At 54.0% G+C, this 21,871-nt stretch overlaps 1 protein-coding gene across 1 annotated transcript; it reads left to right on the top strand.

Annotated features, from left to right (window-relative positions):
• The first annotated feature begins 15,704 nt into the window (after window positions 1-15,704).
• Window positions 15,705-21,871, top strand: LOC103302937 (chitinase-3-like protein 1). Its single transcript, XM_054713093.1, has 10 exons — window positions 15,705-15,824; window positions 16,081-16,110; window positions 16,732-16,933; window positions 17,358-17,414; window positions 18,098-18,248; window positions 18,916-19,037; window positions 20,014-20,137; window positions 20,549-20,731; window positions 21,031-21,147; window positions 21,296-21,871. The coding sequence occupies exons 1-10, from the start codon at window positions 15,776-15,778 to the stop codon at window positions 21,434-21,436; spliced, it is 1,176 nt and encodes a 391-aa protein (XP_054569068.1). The 5' UTR covers window positions 15,705-15,775; the 3' UTR covers window positions 21,437-21,871.

Here is a 21,871-nt window from a genome sequence, read left to right on the forward strand (position 1 = left end):
CTAACCTTTTACCGGGTCACTAGTAATTGGTTTACTACTTACCAGTCGTTTGGTTACCAGGTGACTGGTTACTGGGTACTGGTTACCAGGTTACTGGTTCCTAGTTACCAAGTTACTGTTGTGGCCATTCAAGAAATAACACTGTGTGCTTCTGTCCATGGTGCTGAAACTCCAGCTAATGCCCTGTGAACGCAAGGAATAATTCTACCCCAAAACAAACAAACACACACCCAGAAAAAAAGAAAAAAACCCTCAAAATCATCAAGTCTGTCCAGGGCGGGAGTCATCCCTTCCCTGGATGGACTAAAGTCACTAGCCTGGATTTTGCACCCGTTCACAGCCCAGCCCTGCTAAGGGCTGCTGCACTGACATGGTGAACGTGTGCGTTCACGATGTCAGTCCATACCCTAAAGGCAGCCATTTTGGAAGCACCCAGAACCGGTGAGGTCACCGTCCTCGAGGAATCCAGTTACACGGAGCCCAGTAGCATTGCGGCAGTGGGTACGGTGCAGGTCGTCATTATTGAGGCAGTCAGTCCTTACAGCGAGGTGCTGAGTACCCTGAGAGGCTGCCATTATTGAGGCAGGCCATACCGGGCAGGCCGACATTACTGAGACCTTCCGTACAGCAGAGGCCCCTGCTAACAAGGCAGCCAGTATGGGGCACGGGGCCTTTACCCTAGCAGGCAGGCTGGTGCAGGCCGCCTCTACTGAGGTTGCCAGGAGTTATGCGAGTACAGGCCACAAGGCAGCCAATTATATGGAGTTTTATCGGGTTGCTGCTGTGGTACCCAGCAGGCCATCATTATTGACGCAGCCAATCCATACAGCAAGGTGCTGAGTACCGCGATTATTGAGGGAGGCCACATGCTGCAGGCCGACATTACTGAGACCTGCCATATGGCAGAGGCCCCCACTAACGAGACAACCAGTTGAGGTCACGTTGCCTTTACCCTGGCAGGCAGGCAGGTGCAGGCGGCCTCTACTGAGGCAGTCAGGAGGTTGGAGGTCTTAGTCCTCTAGGCAGGCATTTATACGAAGCCCGCTCTGGTTTTGGCAGTGGGTATCGTGCAGGCTGCCATTATTGAGGCAGGCCGTATGCTGCAGGACGACATTATTGAGACCTGCCGTATGGCAGACGCCCCTGCTATAAGGAGACTGCCAGTTCAGGGCCCTGGGCCTTTACCCTGGCAGGCAGGCAGGTGCAGGCTCGTTCTACTGAGTCTGCCAGGTGATTGGAGGCCACAGGCCTCTACACAGCCAGTTATACGGAGTTTTATCAGGTTGTTGTTGTGGTACCCAGCAGGCTGCCATTATTCAGGCAGCCATTCCGTACAGTGAGGTGCTGAATAACGCGAGACACAGCGTCCTCGTGAGAGGCCGCCATTATTGAGGCATGCCGAATCCTGCAGGCCGACATTACTGAGACCTGCCATACAGCAGAGGCCCATGCTAACAAGGCAGCCAGTACAGGACATGGGGCTTTTACCCTAGCAGGCAGGCAGGTGCAGGCCACCTCTACTGAGGCAGCCAGGAGTTTGGAGGCTGCAGTACTTGAGGAAGGCAGTTATATGAAGCCCGCTCTGGTTTTGCTAGTGGGTATCGTGCCGGCGCCATAATTGAGTCAGGCAGTTCGTACAGCAAGGTGTTGAGTACCACGAGAAGCACTGTCCTCACTAGAGGCCACCATTATTGAGGCAGGACAAATGTTGCAGTCCTACATTACTGAGACCTTTCGTACGTCAAAGGCCCCCCGCTAACAACCCACCCAGTAGAGGGCACGGGGCCTTTACCCTGGCAGGCAGGCAGGTGCAGGCCTCCTCTACTCAGGCAGCCAAGAGGTTGGAGGCCGCTTTTTTGGAGGCAGGCAGAAAATCGGAGGCCGCTCAGTTTGCGGCAATGGGTACTGTGCAGGCCGCCATTATTCAGGCAGCCAGTGTGTACAGCGAGGTACTGAGTACTGCAAGATGCAGTGCCCTCGCGAGATGCCGCTGTAATCGAGGCACGCCATATTCAGCATGCCGTCATTACTGAGACCTTCTGTATAGCGGAGGCCCCGCCACCGCCCCTGCTAAGGAGGCAAGCAGCTGTAGGCCGCCTTCACTGAGGCAGCCAGTATGTTGAAAGCCGACATCCTCGAGGCACTGAGTTACATGCAGCCCGCAAGTATTGCGGCAGTGGGTAGCGTGCAGGCTGTCTTTATTGAGGCATCCCATTCCCTGGATGTCGCCATTTTTAAGGCAGCTACTCTATTCAGCGAGGTGCAGCAGGATTGCAAGAAGCAGTGTCCTTTCGAGAGGCCGGCATTATGCACTAATGATGCAGGCGGCATGCAGGTCTCCTTTACTAAGGTTACTAGTTATTAGTTTACAAGTTAATGGGATACTGGTTGATCGTTACCGGGTTACTTGTTACTGGTTAATAGTTACCTGGTAACTAGGTAACTGATTACCAGGTAACTTGTTGGCAGGTTAGTAGTTGCCAGGTTACCTTTTACCAGGCCACTAGTTATTGGTTTTCTAGTTACCAGTTGACTGGTTACCAGGTGACTGGTTACTTGTTACCAGGTTACGGGTTTCTAGTTACCAAGTTACTGTTGTGGCCATTCAAGAAATAACGTGTGCTTCTGTCCGTGGTGCTGAAATTCCAGCTAATGCCCTGTGAACGCAACAAATAATTCTACCCCAAAACAAACAAACACACACCCAGAAAAAAAGAAAAACCCTCAAAATCATCAAGTCTGTCCAAGGCGGGAGTCATTCCTTCCCTGGATGGACTAAAGTCACTAGTCTGGATTTTACACCAGTTCACAGCCCAGCCCTGCAAAGGGCTGCTGCACTGACATGGTGAACGTGTGTGTTCACTATGTCAGTCCATACCCTAAAGGCAGCCATTTTGGAAGCACTCATAAACGGTGAGGTCACTGTCCTCGAGGAATCCAGTTACACGGAGCCCAGTAGCATTGCGGCAGTGGGTATGGTGCAGGCCGTCATTATTGAGGCAGTCAGTCCTTACAGCGAGGTGCTGAGTACCACGAGAGGCCGTCATTATTGAGGCAGGCCATACCGGGCCGGCCGACATTACTGAGACCTTCCATATAGCAGAGGCCCCTGCTAACAAGGCAGCCAGTACTGGGCACAGGGTCTTTACCCTGGCAGGCAGGCAGGTGCAGGCAGCGTCTATTGAGGTTGCCAGGAGTTTTGAGAGTACAGGCCTCGAGGCAGCCAGTTATATGGACTTTTCTTGGGTTGCAGCAGTGGGACCCAGCAGGACGGCAATATTGAGGCAGCCAGTCTGAAAAGCGAGGTGCTGAGTACCTCGAGACTCAGCATCCTTGTGAGAGGCCTCCTATATTGAGGCAGGCCTTAGGCTGCAGGCCAACATTACTGAGACCTTCCGTACAGCAGAGGCTCATGCTAACAAGGCTGCCAGCACAAGGCAAGGGGCCTTTACCCTTGCAGGCAGGCAGGTGCAGGCCGCCTCTACTGAAGCAGCCAGGAGGTTGGAGGCTGCAGTCCTTGAGGCAGGCATTTATACGAAGCCCGCTCTGGTTTTGGCAGTGGGTATCGTGCAGGCGCCATAATTGAGTCAGCCAGTTCGTACAGCAAGGTGTTGAGTACCACGAGAAGCACTGTCCTCACAAGAGGCCGGCATTATTGGGGCAGGCCCAATGCTGCAGGCCGACATTACTGAGACCTTCCCTACGGCAGAGGCCCACTGCTAACAACAGAGCCATTACAGGGAACTGGCTGCCTCAATTATGGCGGCCTGCACGATACCCACTGCCAAAACCAGAGTGGGCTTCGTGTAAATGCCTGCCTCGAGGACTGCAGCCTCCAACCTCCTGGCTGCCTCAGTAGAGGCCGCCTGCACCTGACAGCCTGCCAGGGTAAAGGCCCCGTGCCCCATACTGGCTGCCTTGTTAGCAGGGGCCTCTGCTGTACGGAAGGTCTCAGTAATGTCGGCCTGCAGGGTATGGCCTGGCTCAATAATGGCAGCATCTCGCCGTACTCAGCACCTCGCTGTAAGACTGGCTGCCTCAATAATGGCGGCCTACACAGTACCCATTGCCGCAACCTGAGCAGGCTCCATATAACTTCCTGCCTCCAGGACTGCAGCCTCCAATCTCCTGGCTGCCTCAGTAGAGGCGGCCTGACCTACCTGCCTGCCAGGGTAAAGGACCCGTGCCCTCTACTGGCTGTCTCCTTAGCTGGGTGCCTCTGCTGTATGGATGGTCTCAGTAATGTCGGCCTGCAGCATTCGGCCTGCCTCAATAATGGCGGCCTCTCGCGAGGACAGTGCTTCTAGGGTACTCAGCACTCTCTGTACAGACTGTCTGCCTCAATAATGGTGGCATGCACGATACCCATTGCCAAAACCAGAGCGGTCTCCGTTTAACTACCTGCCGCGATGCTGTGGACTACAATCTGCTGGCAGCCTCAGTATAGGATGGCTGCACCTGCCTGCCTGACATGGTAAAGCCCCGTGCCCCATACCGGTTGCCTTGTCAGCAGAGGCCTCTGCTGTACGGAAGGTCTCAGTAATGTCGGCCTGCAGCATACGGCCTGCCTCAATAACGGTGGCTTCTCACGAGGACTATACGTCTCGCGGTACTCAGCACCTCACTGCACAGACTGGCTGCCTCAATAATGGCAGCTTGCTGGGTACCACAGCAGCAACCCGATAAAACTCCATATAACTAGCTGTGTCGAGGCCTGTGACCTCCAAACTCCTGGCAGCCTCAGTAGAGTCAGCCTGCACCTGCCTGCCAGGGTAAAGGCCCCGTGCCCCGTACTGGCTGCCTTGTTAAAGGGGGCCCTCTGCCATACGGATGTCTCAGTAATGTCGGCCTGCAGCATTCGGCCTGCCTCAATAATGGCGGTCTGCACGATACCCACTGCCGCAGCCGAGCGGGCTCCGTAAAACTGCCTGCCACGAGGACGGTGGCCTCCAAACTTCTGGCTGCATGAGTAGAGGAGGCCTGCACCTGCCGGCCTGACAGGGTAAAGGCTCTGTGCCCAGTACTAGCTGCCTGAATAGTGTGGGCCTGCATCTACGGAAGGTCTCAGTCATGGCGGCCTGCAGCGAATAGCTTGAGTCAATTAAGACGTCCTCTTGCATCCACACTGCATTTCGCGGGTCTCAGCACCTCTCTGTTTGGACTGGCTGCCTCAATATTGGTGGCTTCTAGGTTTCCAAAGAGTTCATTATGTCAGCACAGCAGCCGAGGCCTCCCTTTTCAGGGAGGGAGCAGGAAGTGGTAAAGAACCCACAACTATGACTTTAGTCCATCCAGGGACTGGACGAATGCCGCCCTGCCCAGCCTCTCTGATCTTGTGACCATTTTTTCCTGGGTAGAATTTTTGGTCGAGTTCACAGGGCTTTAGCTGAAATTTCAGCACCAGGGACAGAGGCACAGTATGTTATTTCTTGAATGGCCACAGGAAGGCAGCAGAGGATAGTTTTTTGCCTGACAGCTTCCTTTTGAGGTCCATGGTAATAAGTATATGGTTCCATAGACAGACGTGTACAGTGTAATCAGTAACTTACTTGAAAGAAAATGAAAACATTTATCTCATAAAACCAGTGTATAACCCTGCTCTATAATTACATTGTGATAAATCACAAAAGAAGGAGTCCTTACTCTTAGCACATTTCTAAAGGATTATTTTATCTTTCATTCTGAAAGAGTCAGGCATAGGTATCGAGCAGAACCCCTTAAGTTACACGAACACATTTTAAAATGACTGTATTGCAACACCTAACTATTAACTAGAATATTTTAATCAGAAAAAAACTTGTTTACAACTAATTTACTAGGATAAAAAAGTGCTCAGTAATAATAACTTTAATAACAAAGAAGTAACTTGAAAAAATATGGAGCAATATTGGAATTTACTAGGATCCTGGAAAGAGCGACTCATTTGAATGCTTCTCAAATACATAGTCATTCACATTTTGCAACACAAATTCACCTTTTACCCTTCAAATTCATCTTTAGCAAATCAAAGTCATCTTTTGCAAACCAAATTCTCTCTTTCCAATTGCAATTCACCTTTTCCACTTCTGACCCTGACCCTGACCCCGACCCCGACCCCTCACCCTAAAACCCTAACATCAACCCTAGCCCTAGCCCCAGTCCCAGCCTTGGCCTCTGACCCTTGAGTGCCCTCAAATTTATATTTTTAAAAGTGAGTAGAGGAAGCGTGAGGGGAAAGGAATGGGGTGCAGCCTGCCCAGTGGATCTTACCGAGGGACTGGCCTGGTTGCAGGACCCGCGGTGGCAGCCGGCTGAGCAGCGCTCCCCAGGGAGCAATGGCGGCCCCTGGGTCCCTGCACACCATCTGGCATCGGACATCCCGGGTCTCCAGCACGCCAGCCGCCGTCCTTAGGGCCCTCAAGATGGTCGAGGGCATATCAACCGCATGTTCGACAAGAACCTGCAGGACCTGATGCATGGCATCAGGGAGGACAAGCCCTCAATGACACTGGAGCCTCCCCAGAGACATGCCTCTCCTTTGGCCTCCATCTTCACAGCCAGCAGCACAGCCTCATCTATATGTCCGATTCTGACCCTACTGCCTCCCCCTTATAAGGGCCGCTGCAATCACACTGGGACCTGTGAGGAATCCAGGGTGCTCCCCATCTCAGGAGATAGAAAGGGCTGGATGTTCTCCCTGGAGTTTCTGGAAGGACCTGTCTTGTTACAGCAGCTGCAGGACACTTGGAGTCTCACCTCCTTCCCCCAATCAGCTCCAAACAGCCACTGCTCCTTTAGCCTAAGCCCTCAAGTGTTGCAGCCACACACGCTGCTCTTCTGCCACCATCTTGCTCACTATCCACCTTGAACAACACCAGCCCTGGGTTGTCCCCACTAGAACTGGAAAAGTCCATCACACCAGTTATGAAATAAGTCATGGAGATGTAACTTCAGCATAGGCAATAGAGACAGATGTGAACTAGACTTATGGGGTAATCACGTTGTAAGGTATGTAAATGTTGAATCACTATGTTGTACACCGGAAAATAATGCATTACTGTATGTCAATTAGAGTTAAAAATAAATTCAGAATAATAACAACAAAAGTGCATTCAATTAGTAGCTGGTGTTGCTCACTGGTTAGAACATTTGCTTTCCAGACATACGCTCACCACTGTACTTAACAATGGCACCAATGAACATATTAGGCAGGGTGGGTGGGTCACCATAAGGGGAACCTCAGTGCAGCAGTCTACGGGGGCCTCCCTTTGCAGAGCTGGGGTGGGAAGAGGTAAAGAACACAGAGCCGTGCCGGGGCCAGTTTGGCTCAGTGGATAGAGCCTTTGGACTGGGGGGTCCCGGGTTCGATTCTGGTCAGGGGCCTTGGTTATGGGCACATCCCCAGTGGGGGGGGGGTGTGCGGGCGGCGGCTGATGGATGTTTCTAGCTCTCTGTCCCTCTCCCTTCCTCTCTGTAAACAATCAATGAAATATATTTTAAAAAAGAACACAGAGCCGTGACTAGAGAATGATTGCTGCCCTGGACAGCTTCGATGATTTTGTGGGAGGGGGTGTTCACGGGGCTTTACGTGGAATTGCAGCACCATGGACAGAGGCATAATGTGTTGTTCCTTGAATGGCCACAGGAGGGCAGCAGAGGATTATTTTTGCGCAGGAATTGGCTGATAGCGTCCCTTTAAGGCCTAACATAATAAATACATAGATCCATAGACGTGTACAGTATAATCATTAACTTAATTGAAGAAAAAATATATAAGAGTTTATCCCTTAAAACCAGTGTATAAGTCTGCTCTATTATTACATTCTGAAAAATCACAAAATAAAGGATGCTTAGTCTTAGCATGTACCTACAGGATTATTTTATCGTTCATTCTGAAAGAGACAGGCATAGGTATTGAGCAGAACCCTTTGAGTTACAAGAGCAGGTTCCAAAACCAAAGTATTAACTAGAATGTCTTATTCAGAAAAAATGTGTTTACAACTAATTTACTAGGAGAAGAAAGTACTCAATCTTAATACCCTAATGTCACTGCAGTAACTTGAAAAAATATGAAGCAATATTGGAATTTACTAAGATCTTGGAAAGGGAGACTCATTTGGATGCTGCTGAAATACATCCAAATTCTCCTTTTCCAAAGCAAATTCACTTTTTCCACTTCTGACCCTGGCCATGACCCAAACCCTGACCCCTCATGTTCACCCTCACCATAAAACCCTAACCCCAACTCCAGCCCTAGTCTCAGCCCCAGCCTTGACCTCGGACTCTTGACCGCCCCTCCGATTTGTATTTCTTAAAGTGAATAGAATCCGTAGCTAGTGTTGCTCAGTGGTTATAGCACAACTTGCCAGACATACGCTCACTCACTACTCTCTGGTTAAAAGAGGCACCAAGGAACATTTGGCAGGATGGTGGGTCACCTTAAAGGGAACCTCAGTGCAGCAGTCTCTGGGGCCTCCCTTTGCAGGGCTAAGGTGGAAAAACTTGAAGAACCCAGAGCCGTGACTTCGGTGAATCCAGGGACGGAATGATTGCCTCCATGGACAGCCTCGAGGATTTTGTGGTTTTTTCTTTTTTTTTTTTTTTTTTTCTGAGTAGAATTTTTGGTCTTGTTCACAGGGCTTTAGCTGTAATTTCAGCACCATGGACAGATGCACAATGTGCTATTCCTTGAATGGCCACAGGAGGGCAGCAGAGGATTGTTTTTGTGCAGGAATTGGCTACCGCGTCTTTTGAGGGCTGGAGTAGTAAGTACATAGAACAGTATAATCAGTTACTTACTTGAAGGAAAATATAAGCGTTTATCCTATAAAACCACTGTGTAAGTCTGCTCTATGTTTACATTCAAACAAATCACAAAATAGGGGATGCTTGGCCTTACCACATTTCTACAGGTTTATTTTATCTTTCATTCTGAAAGAGACAGAAACAGAGATCAAGCAGAACCCTTTGAGTTACAAGAACACGTTTTGAAACCACTGTGTTTCAACACCAAAGTATTAACTAGAATCTTATGTTCAGGAAAAATGTGTTTACAACTTATTTCCTAGGAGAAAAAAATACTCAGTAATAATAACCTAACGTCACAGAAGTAACTTGAAAAAATATGAAGCAATATTGGAATTTACTAAGATCCTGGAAAGGGTGACTCATTTTAATGTTGCTGAAATTCGGTTAGACAAATTCACCTTTTGCGACCCAAATTCATCTTTTGCAAACAAATTCAGCATTTCCAAAACAAGTTCACTTTTTAAAGCTAAAAGTCCCCTTTAGCAAAGCAAATACACTGTTTGCAAAGCAAATTCCCCCTTTGAAAAGCAAATTCAACTTTTGCAAAGCAAATTCTTCATTTCCACAGCAAATTAACCTTTTCCAGTTCTGACCCTGAACCCAACCCCAACCCTGACCATGAGCCCTCACCCTAAAACTAACACCGAACCCAGCCCTAGCCTTGAACTCTGACCCTTGACCACGCTCAAACTTATACTTTTAAAAGTGAATAGAATCCGTAGCTGATGTTGCTCACTGGTTAGAGCATTGGCTTGCCAGACATATCTCCAATCCATAGTTTTAAAAAATGGCACCAATGAACATAGTAGCCAGGGTGGACCAGTCACCTTAAGGGGAACCTCATTGCAGCAGTCTCCCAGGCCTTCATTTGCAGGGCTGGGGCGGAAAGAGGTGAAGAACCCACAACCGTGACTTCGGTACATCCAGGGATGGAATGATTGCCACCCTGGCCAGCCTCGCTGATTTTCTGGCGATTTTTTTTCTGGGTACAATTTTTGGTGGCGTTCAAAGGGCTTTAGTTGGAATTTCATCGCCAGGGACAGAGGAACACTGTATTATTCCTTATATGGCCACAGGAGGGCGGAAGAGGATTATTTTTTCATAGGAATGGGCTGACAGCGTCTTTTGAGGGCTAGAGTAATAAGTATATAGAACCATAGATGTGTACAGTATAATCAGTTACTTACTTGAAGGAAAATATAAGTGTTTATCCTATAAAACCACTGTGTAAATCTGCTCTATCTTTACATTCAAACAAATCACAAAATAAGGGATGCTTGGCCTTAGCACTTTTCTACAGGTTTATTTTATCTTTCATTCTGAAAGAGACAGAAACAGAGATCAAGCAGAATCCTTTGAGTTACAAGAACACGTTTTGAAACCACTGTGTTTCAACACCAAAGCATTAACTAGAATCTTATGTTCAGGAAAAATGTGTTTACAACTTATTTCCTAGGAGAAAAAAAATAGTAATAATAACCTAATGTCACAGAAGTAATTTGAAAAAATATGAAGCAATATTGGAATTTACTAAGATCCTGGAAGGGGTGACTCATTTTGATGTTGCTGAAATTCGGTTAGACAAATTCACCTTTTGCAAAGCAAATTCATCTTTTTTTAGGTATTTTTAAAAATTTATTTTTATTGATTTCAGAGATGGAGAGAGAGATAGAAACATCAATGATGAGAGAGAATCATGGATCGGCTGCCTCCTGCACGCCCTGTACTTGGGATCAAGCACGCAACCCAAGCATGTGACCTTGACCAGAATTGAAACGGGCCTTCCAGTCCGTAGTCCTATGCTCTATCTACTAAATCAAGCTAGGGCTCAGCTTGATTTTTTTTTTATTGTTTTGTTTTGGGATTATTTCTAACTACTGATTCAATGCCTTTTAGAGGTTCCACACTACACTGAATTTCTGATTTCTCCTTAAGTAGGTTGGATCTGAAACTCTTTACCCCTCCCCACACCATATATCCTCCCCCGCCCCTTACTCACCAGTGAGTCCCAGGGTGATGGCGACAGCACTAAAATTTTCTTCTATTTTACTCTGAACTCAGAATGTGGGTTCCCTGTGTAGGGCCCTCTTTTCAGATAAAGTCGGGGAGCTTGGTTGTCTCTCCCCTCCATCTGTCCTTCTCAAGTGGCCCTGAAGAAGGCTGGCTCAGGCTGTAAACCTGCAATTTTCCCAGAGGTTGCTGGAGTCCACCGAGATTGTCTAATGTCCACTGGGCAGTTATGAGCCTCCTGCAAAAGTTGTTCATCTAGAACCGCCATCCTCACCTCCTTCCACAGAGTTCCCCAGGGATGTCCAGGCCCAGTACACTAACCCCTACACTTGCTCCTTCTTCCTTCCTCTTCCCTGACCCCCCACCCCACCAGGCAAGGCTAAAGCTTCAGAATGCCACTCTCCCAACATTGTAAGATTCTGTCCCAGGAGAGCCTGGCTGAGGGAGCAGCAACCCCAGATGCAGAGTGGAAAGCCATGGCCAAGCATTGTGGACGGAGCTGCCTCTGAGAGGTCAGTGAGGGTATTTTATCAGGAGTGGGGAGCAGCTAGCAGATGCCTAGGCACACCCCCTCCCCACCCTCGTACTTAGCTGTCCAGGCAACTACTGTCTCTCAGCACCTTCCCCAGAGGCCACCTGTTCTCCCGTGCTCATCCCACTATCCCTTCCTGAGCATCAGACCCAGTTCCCCATCTTCAGAGCTTAGTGAAAAGAGGCAATAGCCAGATTCCTCCAATACTTCATTCATTCAGGCAACAAGTGTTTTCCAAACGTGTCCTGGGAGAGAAGTATTCCTTCCAATGCCCATTGTTACATTTCCTTGGGGTCATGCCTCATTTTGTTCACCATGGAGTGGGGAGGAGAGAACAGATGCCATTCCTAGCATTCCTCTCCACGGCCTCCCACAGACGGCAGGTGAGACCTTGGAACGGCCCTCCCACAGTGGGTTCTTGCCATTCCCAGCTGTTGTCCAGGCCAATAATAACTGATGTGGCCAAGCACCCAGGCCCAGGCTTAGCCATGGACACCCTCCCAGTCCTTGCACCCCCACAACCTCCTTCATTCCTTGGAGACCACAGTCCAAGAAGAAGCACTCAGGGGCCACCTGAAAGGGGAGGCATTGTAAGGAAAGGGGCAGAAGGACCCAGTGCCCACACCTCCGCCTTCATGAGGACCTGCCCTTGGCCTTCCTCAGAGGCAGAGCAGCCACGGCACTGAGGGGCCGGACCTACAGGCCGGTTGGCTGTGTTCCCTGAACTCCTTCATGGCATATATTTGAGATCCTCAAGCTGTAGCAATGGTTCCCATGACCTTAAGTGGGCTTCCGTGAGCATGGAAATCTCCACCCCACCCATTTTTAAGTATGTTTTTATTGATTTCAGAGAGGAAGGGAGAGGGAGAGAGAGAGGTAGAAACATCAATGAGGGAAACAATCATGGATCAGCTGCCTCCTGCCACCCCACACTGGGGATCGAGCCAGCAACCTGGGCCTGGGCCCTGACTGGAAATTGAACCGTGACACCGTGACCCCCTGCTTCATAGGTTGATACAAACTAGACGACATAATAGCCACGGGCCGCCACCACCTGCCACTGACTGCCCCTTCCCAGGAAAAAGGACAGCAAGAGGGGGCCTGAGCTTGCATCTGCCTTAGGTGTCACCCCTCACCCTGCTCCCCTAACCACAGGCCTCCTCTCAGTAGAAGCCTTGAGCTGACTATGGGGCTTGCTCCCTCTTGTCTGCCCTGCTCCACATCTTCAGGGGCAGCCAGAGCCAAGTCCAGCCAGTGGCTGCGCACGACGTCCAGGCTGAGTCCAGAGAATCCCTGGAGTGACTCAGAGGTGTCTGGATTGGACGGCTTCCACATCTCCACTCCCCACCAGTGGGGACATCTCCACAGCACCAGGCCCCACATGCCTGCACACAATCTCTTTCTAACCCTTTCATCCAGTAGCAGGAGCCACATTCTATTCACACACAGTGATCTCGTGGAAAACAATAGTCATCTGAGGGCCCAACAGCGATGTCAAGTCACTCAGTGTAAGTGTGGGTGCTGCTGAGGCTTCCAGTCACTGCAAGCGGTGGAGGAAGCGCTACGCACCCGAAGTTTAAAGGAAGACAAAACCGTCCTTTATTTATTGGCTGAGACTGTGGATGGAGATAAATGAGAGGTGACCCACACTCAAGGCTTCATCTTCTCAAATGTATTGAGTCTACAAGCGGAGATAAGACATGCCACATGGCCTTGAGATTCTAGAGGAAGTGCGCCGTGAGCCATGAAAAGCTAGAAACTAGACATTTCCAAAGGAAGGGCAGCCACCTCTGGCTGAAGGGTCTGCGAGGGCTTTCACACCGAGACGCCAGCACTGAGGCGGAGCCTTGAATGCGGTCATACCTTCCTTAGAGACCTAGGCAGAGCACAACCCAGGAAGGACTGAGCCAGGATGCCCAGGGCACGCTCACACGAAGCAGGCATGGGGCACGCCATCAGGCGGAGGAGAGGCGGGGGCCCGACTGACCAGGTTCCTGGACTGAGTGGAGCCACGTGGGCACCGAGACCCAGGCCACAGAGTGAGCACGTTAGCCCCGCCCGCTGCCCTGAGCGCTGTCCCTGAGGTGAGGGCCTCGCCTGCAGTCCCCAGGGACTGACCTCGTTTCTCTCTCACAAGCTCAGGGAGACAGATTCCTCTCTCTTCTTCAAGAGTGTGCAATGCAAGCTGGTCACCACACACACGCTTTCCCAACAGGAGGAAATGAGGCAAACTGTTTTGAGACAGCATTCTGCCTTGATGGAGGGCAAGCTCCGGGCTATGGTCGTTTTCCTGTCAAGTTTATCTTGTTTTTGAAAACAGTTTCGTTCCTAAGAGTGCTGGCCTGTTGGGGAACGGGTGGGACCTGGGTGCCTGGGAGGGGGTGGAAATGAGGAATGATGAGAGCCGTGTGGAAGGCAGGGGAGAGAGGGTTGGACTCAAGGGAACTCAGAGAGTCTTGGAAAGGATGCCAGTCCTGGAATTGTTCCCCGGCTCTGCCTCTCTTCTCCCCATTGTTAACGTAAGAAACATCCAAACCTCAAAAAATATTTTTAAGAACTTATTTGAGTCAAACTTAAGACACTTACCAAGAAGATCTCAGAGAAGGACGCTTCTGCAGGCCTTTTTGCATTTGCCAGACTAGGGCTGGATTACAAGGTAATTAACAAGATTATGCGCTCGATTGACGGTGCTTCAGCTTATTTTTTTCTTCTTCTTCTTCTTCTTCTTCTTCTTTTTAATTTTTTATTACGGCTTATTACAAAGGTGTGTTAACGTAGATGTAAAAAAAAAAAAAAAAGCCCTAGCCGGTTTGGCTCAGTGGATATAGCGTCGGCCTGCAAACTGAAAGATCCCAGGTTCGATTCCGGTCAAGGGCACATGCCCCGGTTGTGGGCTTGATCCCCAGTGGGGGGCGTGCAGGAGGCAGCTGATCCATGATTCTCTCACATCATTGATGTTTCTATCTCTCTCTCCCTCTTCCTTCCTCTCTGAAATCAATAAAAAAAATACATTTTTTAAAAAGTGGAACAATGGACAGGGTTTGGTTAAGGATAAGATAAGCCTCTTAGTCGTAGAGAAGTTGTATGCCTGGCTTCAGTCGATCCGAGCCTATGAGGTAATTTAGAGTGAAAACAGGAGGTGTTTCCTAACCCTGCATCCTATTATGAAAAACTCTGCATGCCTGCTACTCTGTAAGAGCCCAATTAGAGAGTACAGAAAGTCCATCCCCTTTGAACCAAATGGGCAAAGAACAGTGACCATCGATGGTCAGTGTGTCAACCATCTGGGCACAAAAGGAGTCAGAGGCCTCAAAGTGGAGAGCGCTGACCCTTCAGTATTCACAGAGGGTGACTCGGACCCACTCCCAGTCCAGACGAGGACGTGTTCCCGGTTTGCAGGGAGCAGATGGGAGACGAGAAGGAGACTCACAAGAGAGGCTGGGAGACTCGTGTGGCGAACTCTGATTAGGACCAAATGTTCTTGTGCAAGGAAAGGCCTTGGTTGAGAAGCCCTCTGACCCATTCCCGCACGGGCTGTTCTGAACTTTTCACTCACTGCCTATTAATTACTTTAGAGCCGGCAAAGAATGAGTCTGTCCTGGATCTTTGGCCAAACAATGTACCCACAAACAGGGCCAAGCCATGCGGAGCCTTGGTCAGAAGTTTGGGTCTTATGCTAAGAGTGATGAGGGTCAAGAGGGATTGAGACCGAGTGACGTCATTGGGCCTGGCCTTGACAAGTGTGGGAGAGGAGCAGCGGCTGTGAAAATCAGGAGGGATGGCCTGCTCCTGGGGATCAGGAGACTGTACTGCTCCCTGGTGCCTCCTGCAGCCCCAGGCTCCCAACACGTCCTCTTCAGCTCCTTCCGGGGGGCATTTCCCGACTTTTTTTCCTTCGGAGCCAGCACATCCTTGCTGAAAGGCCTCCACTCTCAGGCCAAGCTGCGGGACACAGCGTGGGGAGAGGAACGCGGAGGGGAGGAGGAGGCGAGGCAGGCTGCTGCTGGGCTCGCTGAGAACACACAGGGCAGCCTTGTTTGGGACGCAGTGGGTTACACAACAGTTTCCACCTGGCCGAGAGCCGGGACGGATTACAGAGGCTGCCAGGAAAGCCTGGTCACTGCTGCTGGAAGAGCTGGGGCGGGGGCTGCAGAGGCCGGGAGCGGAGGCTGGAAATGAGGCTGAGCGGCGGTCCCGTCACCCTGTTGGCTCTTTGGCTGGCAGGTGCCTCGTGAAGACCTGGCCCGAGTTTTCAAAACTGTGGGTTTCTCAATCCCCCTTGGGCCCACGGTGCTCCTCCCCACCACTCCCCAGCCTGCTGGTTCCTTCACTGCCAGTCAGTTCCCATAAATGGGATGGCTTGGGGCACAGGGGAGTGGAGGGGACAGGTATAAAAGGAAGTGTGAGGCCCCAACTGGGCACAGGAGCACAGCAAGAGGCCACACCATGCCCCTCTCTGCTGCGGCCAGGACGGGTCTGAGGGTGGCTCAGACAGGTCTCTGGGCTGACCACGGGTCTGGGTTGTGGGTGTTCAGGCTGAAGGGCCCAGACAGCCTACAGAGCCACTGCACGGAGGGGCCTGGACCCGCTGTGGGGGGGGGGGGCAGAGGCCGTGGAGGGAGAGGAAGCAGAGCCAGGGGAGGGGGAGAGGAGGGGAGGAAGTGGAGGGGGAGAGGAGGGGAGGTAGTGGAGGGGGGGACGAGGGGAGGAAGGGGCTCTCAGAAGCAGGACTGACCCTGGATCTCCCACAGGCTTTGTAGTCCTGCTGGCGGTGCAGAGCTGTAAGTAACCCCCTTGGGTTCCAGGAGGCAGGGGTGGTGCGGGGAGTGGTGAGGACGGGTTGGCAGATTAACGTTTGTTAAAGGGAGGTAGGTGATGGTTATCTTGATGTTTATTTTACTAGTGTTTACTTTTCTGTATATTTGAAATTTTTCAAAATACGAATATTTCAAAGGCTCGGGTTCAGTGAGGCCTGGGGGCGGGGTGGGGGGAGGTGCCCGCAGTCCTGCCTCCAGGACCAGGAGGGCAGAAAGGCTTCCTTGGCAGCAGGAGGACTCGGGACCCCTGCCCTGGGGCCCAGCTTGGGGGAAGGGCTGAGGGGCCTGGGGGCTGACAAGCCAGGACGCACAGAGGAGGGCAGAGAAGAGGCGGCCAGAGCCTCTCAGGTCAAGGACCCCCTTGGGGCCTGCCAGGTCCACCCTCGAGGCCGGGGTCCCCTCCAGGAACCCTTCCCGACCCCGCTCCTCGTTCTCAGCCTGGAGGCTCCCAGAGGCAGAGGCCGGAGCCGCCCCTTCGTTCACATTCTAACTTGGCTCACAACTCTGCCCTGAGGGCTGAGATCAGGGCTCAGCGAGAGGGTGCCTGGCGGAACCCTGGCCCAGGTCCCACCCGATTTTCCATAGGTGCCGCCTACAAGCTGGTCTGCTACTACACCAGCTGGTCCCAGTACCGAGAGGGCGCCGCGAGCTGCTTCCCAGACGCCATAGACCCCTTCCTCTGCACCCACGTCATCTACAGCTTCGCCAACATCAGCAACGACGAGCTCGACACCTGGGAGTGGAATGATGTGACGCTGTACGACACGCTGAACGCACTCAAGACCAGGTTGGGCTGGGGCAGGGGAGGGTGGAGGAGGGCGGCTGGTCCAGGGCAGGGCACCTCTGCTCCAGCGCTTGGCCCCCAGCACCCGCCTCTGGGTAGATATCCGAGGCCTTAGCTTACGTGGGAGGCGGTGACGAGGGCGGGTGCTGGGCAGTGTTTGGGGTGCTGATGGAGGCGGCTGGAGAAAAGGGCACCACTGAGCTCTGAGAAGGGAGGCCTCCCGTCACTGTCACTGATGGCGTCTCTCTGGGGCGTGGACCTTGCTGGGGCTCCATTTTCCCATATCCTGGAGGGGGGAGGGTTAGGCAGCCCACCTTAGTCTTAGAAACCGAATCTCAAGGCTGGAAGGAACTTGGAAGCCAAACCTGGGGCCACCCGGTGTCTCAGCACTTCCGCCACCTGCCTCCCGCCTCCTCCTGCCCCACAGGAACCCCAACCTGAAGACCCTCTTGTCCGTGGGAGGATGGAACTTCGGTTCTCAAAGGTAGGACCCCTCCCAGATGGAGATGGACTAGGAGTGCGGAGGCATGAGGGTCGCAGGACCCCAGACTAACGGTTAGGCACAGGGGACGAAATGGCCACCAGGGCCCCACCTCGTGTACAACCAAGAAACGGGAGCCCACAGAGCCAGAGGGACTTGCCAGGAGTCGCACAGCAGCTGACAGTGGATCTTATCGCTCCTTTTTACCAGCTCAGACCTGAGGCTGGACGGAGGGGGTGGAAAGAATGGGAAACGGGAGGAGAGCCTGGGCGGACTTCCCGGGGTGGGTGACGTGGGAGCAGGGCGTGCAGAAGGGGCGGGGCACGGCCACAGCAGCTCCCATTTAGTGCGTGGTTACTAAGTGTCAGGCACCCTTTCAGGCCATTTCACATGCAGTCCTCACAGTGGCACCAGGATACTATATTTATGCCCATTTTACAGATGAGCTCACTGACACCCAGGCTACCACCTGTGCGAGTGGCTTGGCTAAGTGGGTGACCGAGCCTCCCTTGGAAACCAGGGGTGTCTGGCTCCAAAGAACATGGCGAGAAGTGGGTCCCACTGTGGCCGTGTCTCCTGGGGATGTGGGCTCAGGCTCCTGCTCCTCGGGGTACAGAAACCCCCCAGAGGGGACCGTGCCCAGCGTCTCAGCACTAAGCACTCTTCTGCGGTGATTTCGTTCCTAGATTTTCCAAAATAGCCTCCAACGCCCAGAATCGCAGGACTTTCATCAAGTCGGTGCCACCATTCCTTCGGACCCACGGCTTCGACGGGCTGGACCTGGCCTGGCTCTACCCTGGACGAAGGGACAAGCGGCATCTCACCTCTCTGGTCAAGGTGGGTCAGGTCCGGGACAGGGGCAGGGAGGCGGGAGGGACCAGGAGGGGTGGACAGAGCTGTCTCCCACCGATGTCCTGTGAGGGCGGGGAAGGGGGACTGAGGCCTCCATGCTTCAGGGTCCTGGGACCTGACCCCAGAGGAGGACCCGCAGGTCTGTGCCCAGAGACCCCGCAGAGCAGGAAGAAGCCGTGACCACAGTGGGGAGGAGTGGGGTCAGGAAACAAGCACCCATGTGTCATGCCCACTAGTGGGTGTCACTGTGCACAGTCCTATGACGGGCACATCCCGGGAGGGCAGCCCAAGCAACTCCAGGGACCGGGGAGCGGCCGTCCAGACAGATCGCCCGCAGCACCAGGCACGCTCACTCTGGTCCCGGGTGCCTGCTGGGACAGCGCAGACTAGAGCCAGATTCCGCCACCGTCCCCTGGAGTCCAGCTGGGAGCTCGCGGTCCCTCCAGGGCAGGAGGCACTGGGTGACGGGGTGGGGGTGGGCACGAGATGAGCCCAGGAGGAGGTGGGTAGGCCTGGGCACAGGACTGCTGAGGTGCCACCCGTGGTTCCCCGGGGCCCTCAGGGGGCCGTGAGGTGCTCAGAGCTGGCCTCCCACCAGGGGCTCTCTCCCACCCCCCGGGGCCCCTTTCACCTGCTGCCTCCCTCCCGCCAGGAAATGAAGGCCGAGTTTGTCAAGGAAGCCCCGAAGGAAGCCCAGCCGCTGCTCCTGAGCGCCGCGGTGTCCGCCGGGAAGGTGGCCCTGGACAGAGGCTACGACATCTCCCAGCTGGCCCAGTGAGTCCCGCCACTGCCCTCCGTGAGAGCCACAGGCAGCCAGGAGGTCACGCTCCCACTCTGTGTCTGTCTCCCCCTCCGTCATGGGAATAAGAACACCCGTCTTCCTTTGCACTTGGGTCTGTACTGACGGTGGAGAGAGTGGCTAGGAAGGAGTTTGTGGGAAAGGAAGCAGGAAGAGCTTACACACCAGCCAGCCGCCCACCTGGCGCTGTCCGCACGAGGCTGAGAGCTCCCCCCTGAGCGGGCTTTTCATTCCAGGCGCCCAGGGCACCTGAGAGGCTCACACAGGCGGGTCCCCCTGCTCCTCCGCCTGCCCCCCGACCCCCCAAGTGAGGAGCAGACACAGCCATGGGCCTGATGGCCGGTGGGGCTAGGCCTGGGCCTCAGGAAGCCACCGTAGGGAGGCGGAGACTCGGAGCCCAAATGGACCATGAGGAGGGTAGGGCTCGGGCATTCGCCCCCCACACCTGACGCTCAGGCCCACGAGTCTACCTGCTGCCTCACCTGTGTGTGGGGTCCAGGTCCGGTGCCCTCTGTCCTGCTGTCTGTTGATGATATTTTGGAAAAAAAATATTTTTTATTGATTTCAGAGAGGAAGGGAGAGGGAGAGAGAGAAGAAACATCAATGAGGAGAGAGAATCATGGATCGGCTGCCTCCTGCACGCCAAACACTGGGGGGTCGAGCCCGCAACCCGGGCCTGTGCCCTGACCAGGAATCAAACGCTGACCTCCTGGGTCATAGGTCAACACTCAAGCACTGAGTCACACAGGCCAGGCAGTTGATGACACTTTTAATCTGCTCTCAGCACAATGAGCGTATGGGCTGGAGGGGTCCGGTCTGGGAGCCTGGACAGCGGGTCATGGGCAAGACTGGGTTTGGGTGGACGGCTTGTCTCTCTAGTCTGCCCTGCTCACATCTCACAGGGCTGGCAGCTTCTCTGGTTCCCACCTCGCTCTCCCTCCGCTCCCACAGACACCTGGACTTCATCAGCCTCATGACCTACGACTTCCATGGAGCCTGGCGCCAGAGCACGGGACACCACAGCCCCCTGTTCCGCGGCCAGGAGGTCACCAGTTCTGACAGATACAGCAACGTTGTGAGTGCGGGAGGGTCCTGCTAGGCATGGGTGATGGGCCCAGGTCATAGATGCAGGGACTGAGGCCCAGGGAACAAGCATCCCCACAGTCTGAGAACAGAGGCCGCCACCCCTCTGTGGAGAAGCCACACCTCAACTGACGTTCCGGGGGCCGCGTGCAGGCCGAGGGGGGACGAGGGGATGGCTGGGGCCGGGGCTGAGGAGGCCGGCCGGGTCTAGACCTGCCTTCTGCGCCCGTGGAGCTGAGCCCGCCGCCCGGTTCACAGCTGACACTCCTCCCTGTGCTCAGGAGGCTTTTGAGACCCGAGCTGTGCACTGCCCTTTAGACCGAGGTTATGGGTCCCTGCGAGGAAGAGGAGCCCCAGACATATGTAGGACAGACTGACGGCTCCACTGTCCCCGCCCCCCCAGGACTACGCCGTGAGCTACGCACTCAGGCTGGGGGTCCCGGCCGAGAAGCTGCTCATGGGCATCCCCACCTTCGGGAGGAGCTTCACGCTGGCCTCTTCGCAGATCGGAGTGGGCGCCCCCTGCTCAGGGCCCGGGCTGCCCGGCCAGTTCACCAAGGAGGACGGGACCCTCGCTTACTATGAGGTGTGACTCGGGAGAAGGGAGTTCCTGGGGAAGGTGAGCCGCCCACCCCCGCTTCTGCTCTTTCATTGTCCCAGGGGACCAGCGTCCAGGCTGAGGGCAGTTAGGCCCACACAGTCTTCCTCTGGCCACCAGCCCCAGGTGCTTTGGTTTCTGGCCGCCTCCCTCTGCTGCTCGTAGCCGACAGGCGAGCAGGAAGCCAGACGTCTGCCCGAGGGCGCACGTGCCTGCGGGGCTGAGAGAAGCTGGAGGAGTCGCACCCTGTGCCCTGCAGCTCCTCACCCTGACTGTCCTCTGCTCAGATCTGTGACTTCCTTCGTGGAGCGACTGTGCATCAACTCCTTGACCAGCGGGTCCCCTACGCCACCAAGGGCAACCAGTGGGTGGGGTACGATGACCGGGAGAGCGTCAGAACCAAGGTAGGTCTCGCAGGCCACGCCCCAGGAGGAAGAGGGAGAGGAGGCCCAGGGTGCCTTGCTGGAGGGCGATGGGGAGGGGCCAGGATAGCAGGTCCCCCTACACACCTCGGGCTGGAACCCAGCGCTGCCCCCTGGGCCTCCCCGCCAGGTGCAGTACCTGAAGAACCGGCGGCTGGCCGGAGCCATGGTGTGGGCCCTGGACCTGGACGACTTCACGGGCACCTTCTGCGGCCAGAACCTGAAGTTCCCTCTCACCAGCGCCATCAAGGAAGCCCTGGCCGCCGCTTAGCGCTCCGTCCAGCACACGCTGGGCAGGCACTGCGCCCGGGGGTCTTGCTGCTCAGGAGCTGGTCACCTGCCCCCTGCACCTCAGTCTCCTCCCCGGGCCCTGCAGAGGGGCAGCTCTGAGCTCTGGGCTCAGCTTTGTGGACTTGCAGGGGGGGGCGGAGGGGGGAGGGTTGTGGGCAGTGAGGGCTGGATCCCCACAGTGTCAGGCAGGGACAGCGCACACGCTGAGGAGTGAAAACGCTGCTCCCTCCCCGGCCTGCTCGGCAGAGGCCACCACGAGCAGCTCCTCCCCCCAGCACGGACATCAAGCAGGAAGCAGTGACCACACAAGTCACAGCCTCCGCAGGGCCCGGCTTCCAGCCTTCACCAGGAGCGTCCCCGTGCCTCCCTCCCAGCTCCCCGCTGCTCAATAAAGCTCACGGCATCCGTATTGGCA

The sequence above is a fragment of the Eptesicus fuscus genome, chromosome 24 (assembly GCF_027574615.1).
Source record: "Eptesicus fuscus isolate TK198812 chromosome 24, DD_ASM_mEF_20220401, whole genome shotgun sequence".
In the NCBI taxonomy this organism is placed as follows: domain Eukaryota; kingdom Metazoa; phylum Chordata; class Mammalia; order Chiroptera; family Vespertilionidae; genus Eptesicus; species Eptesicus fuscus.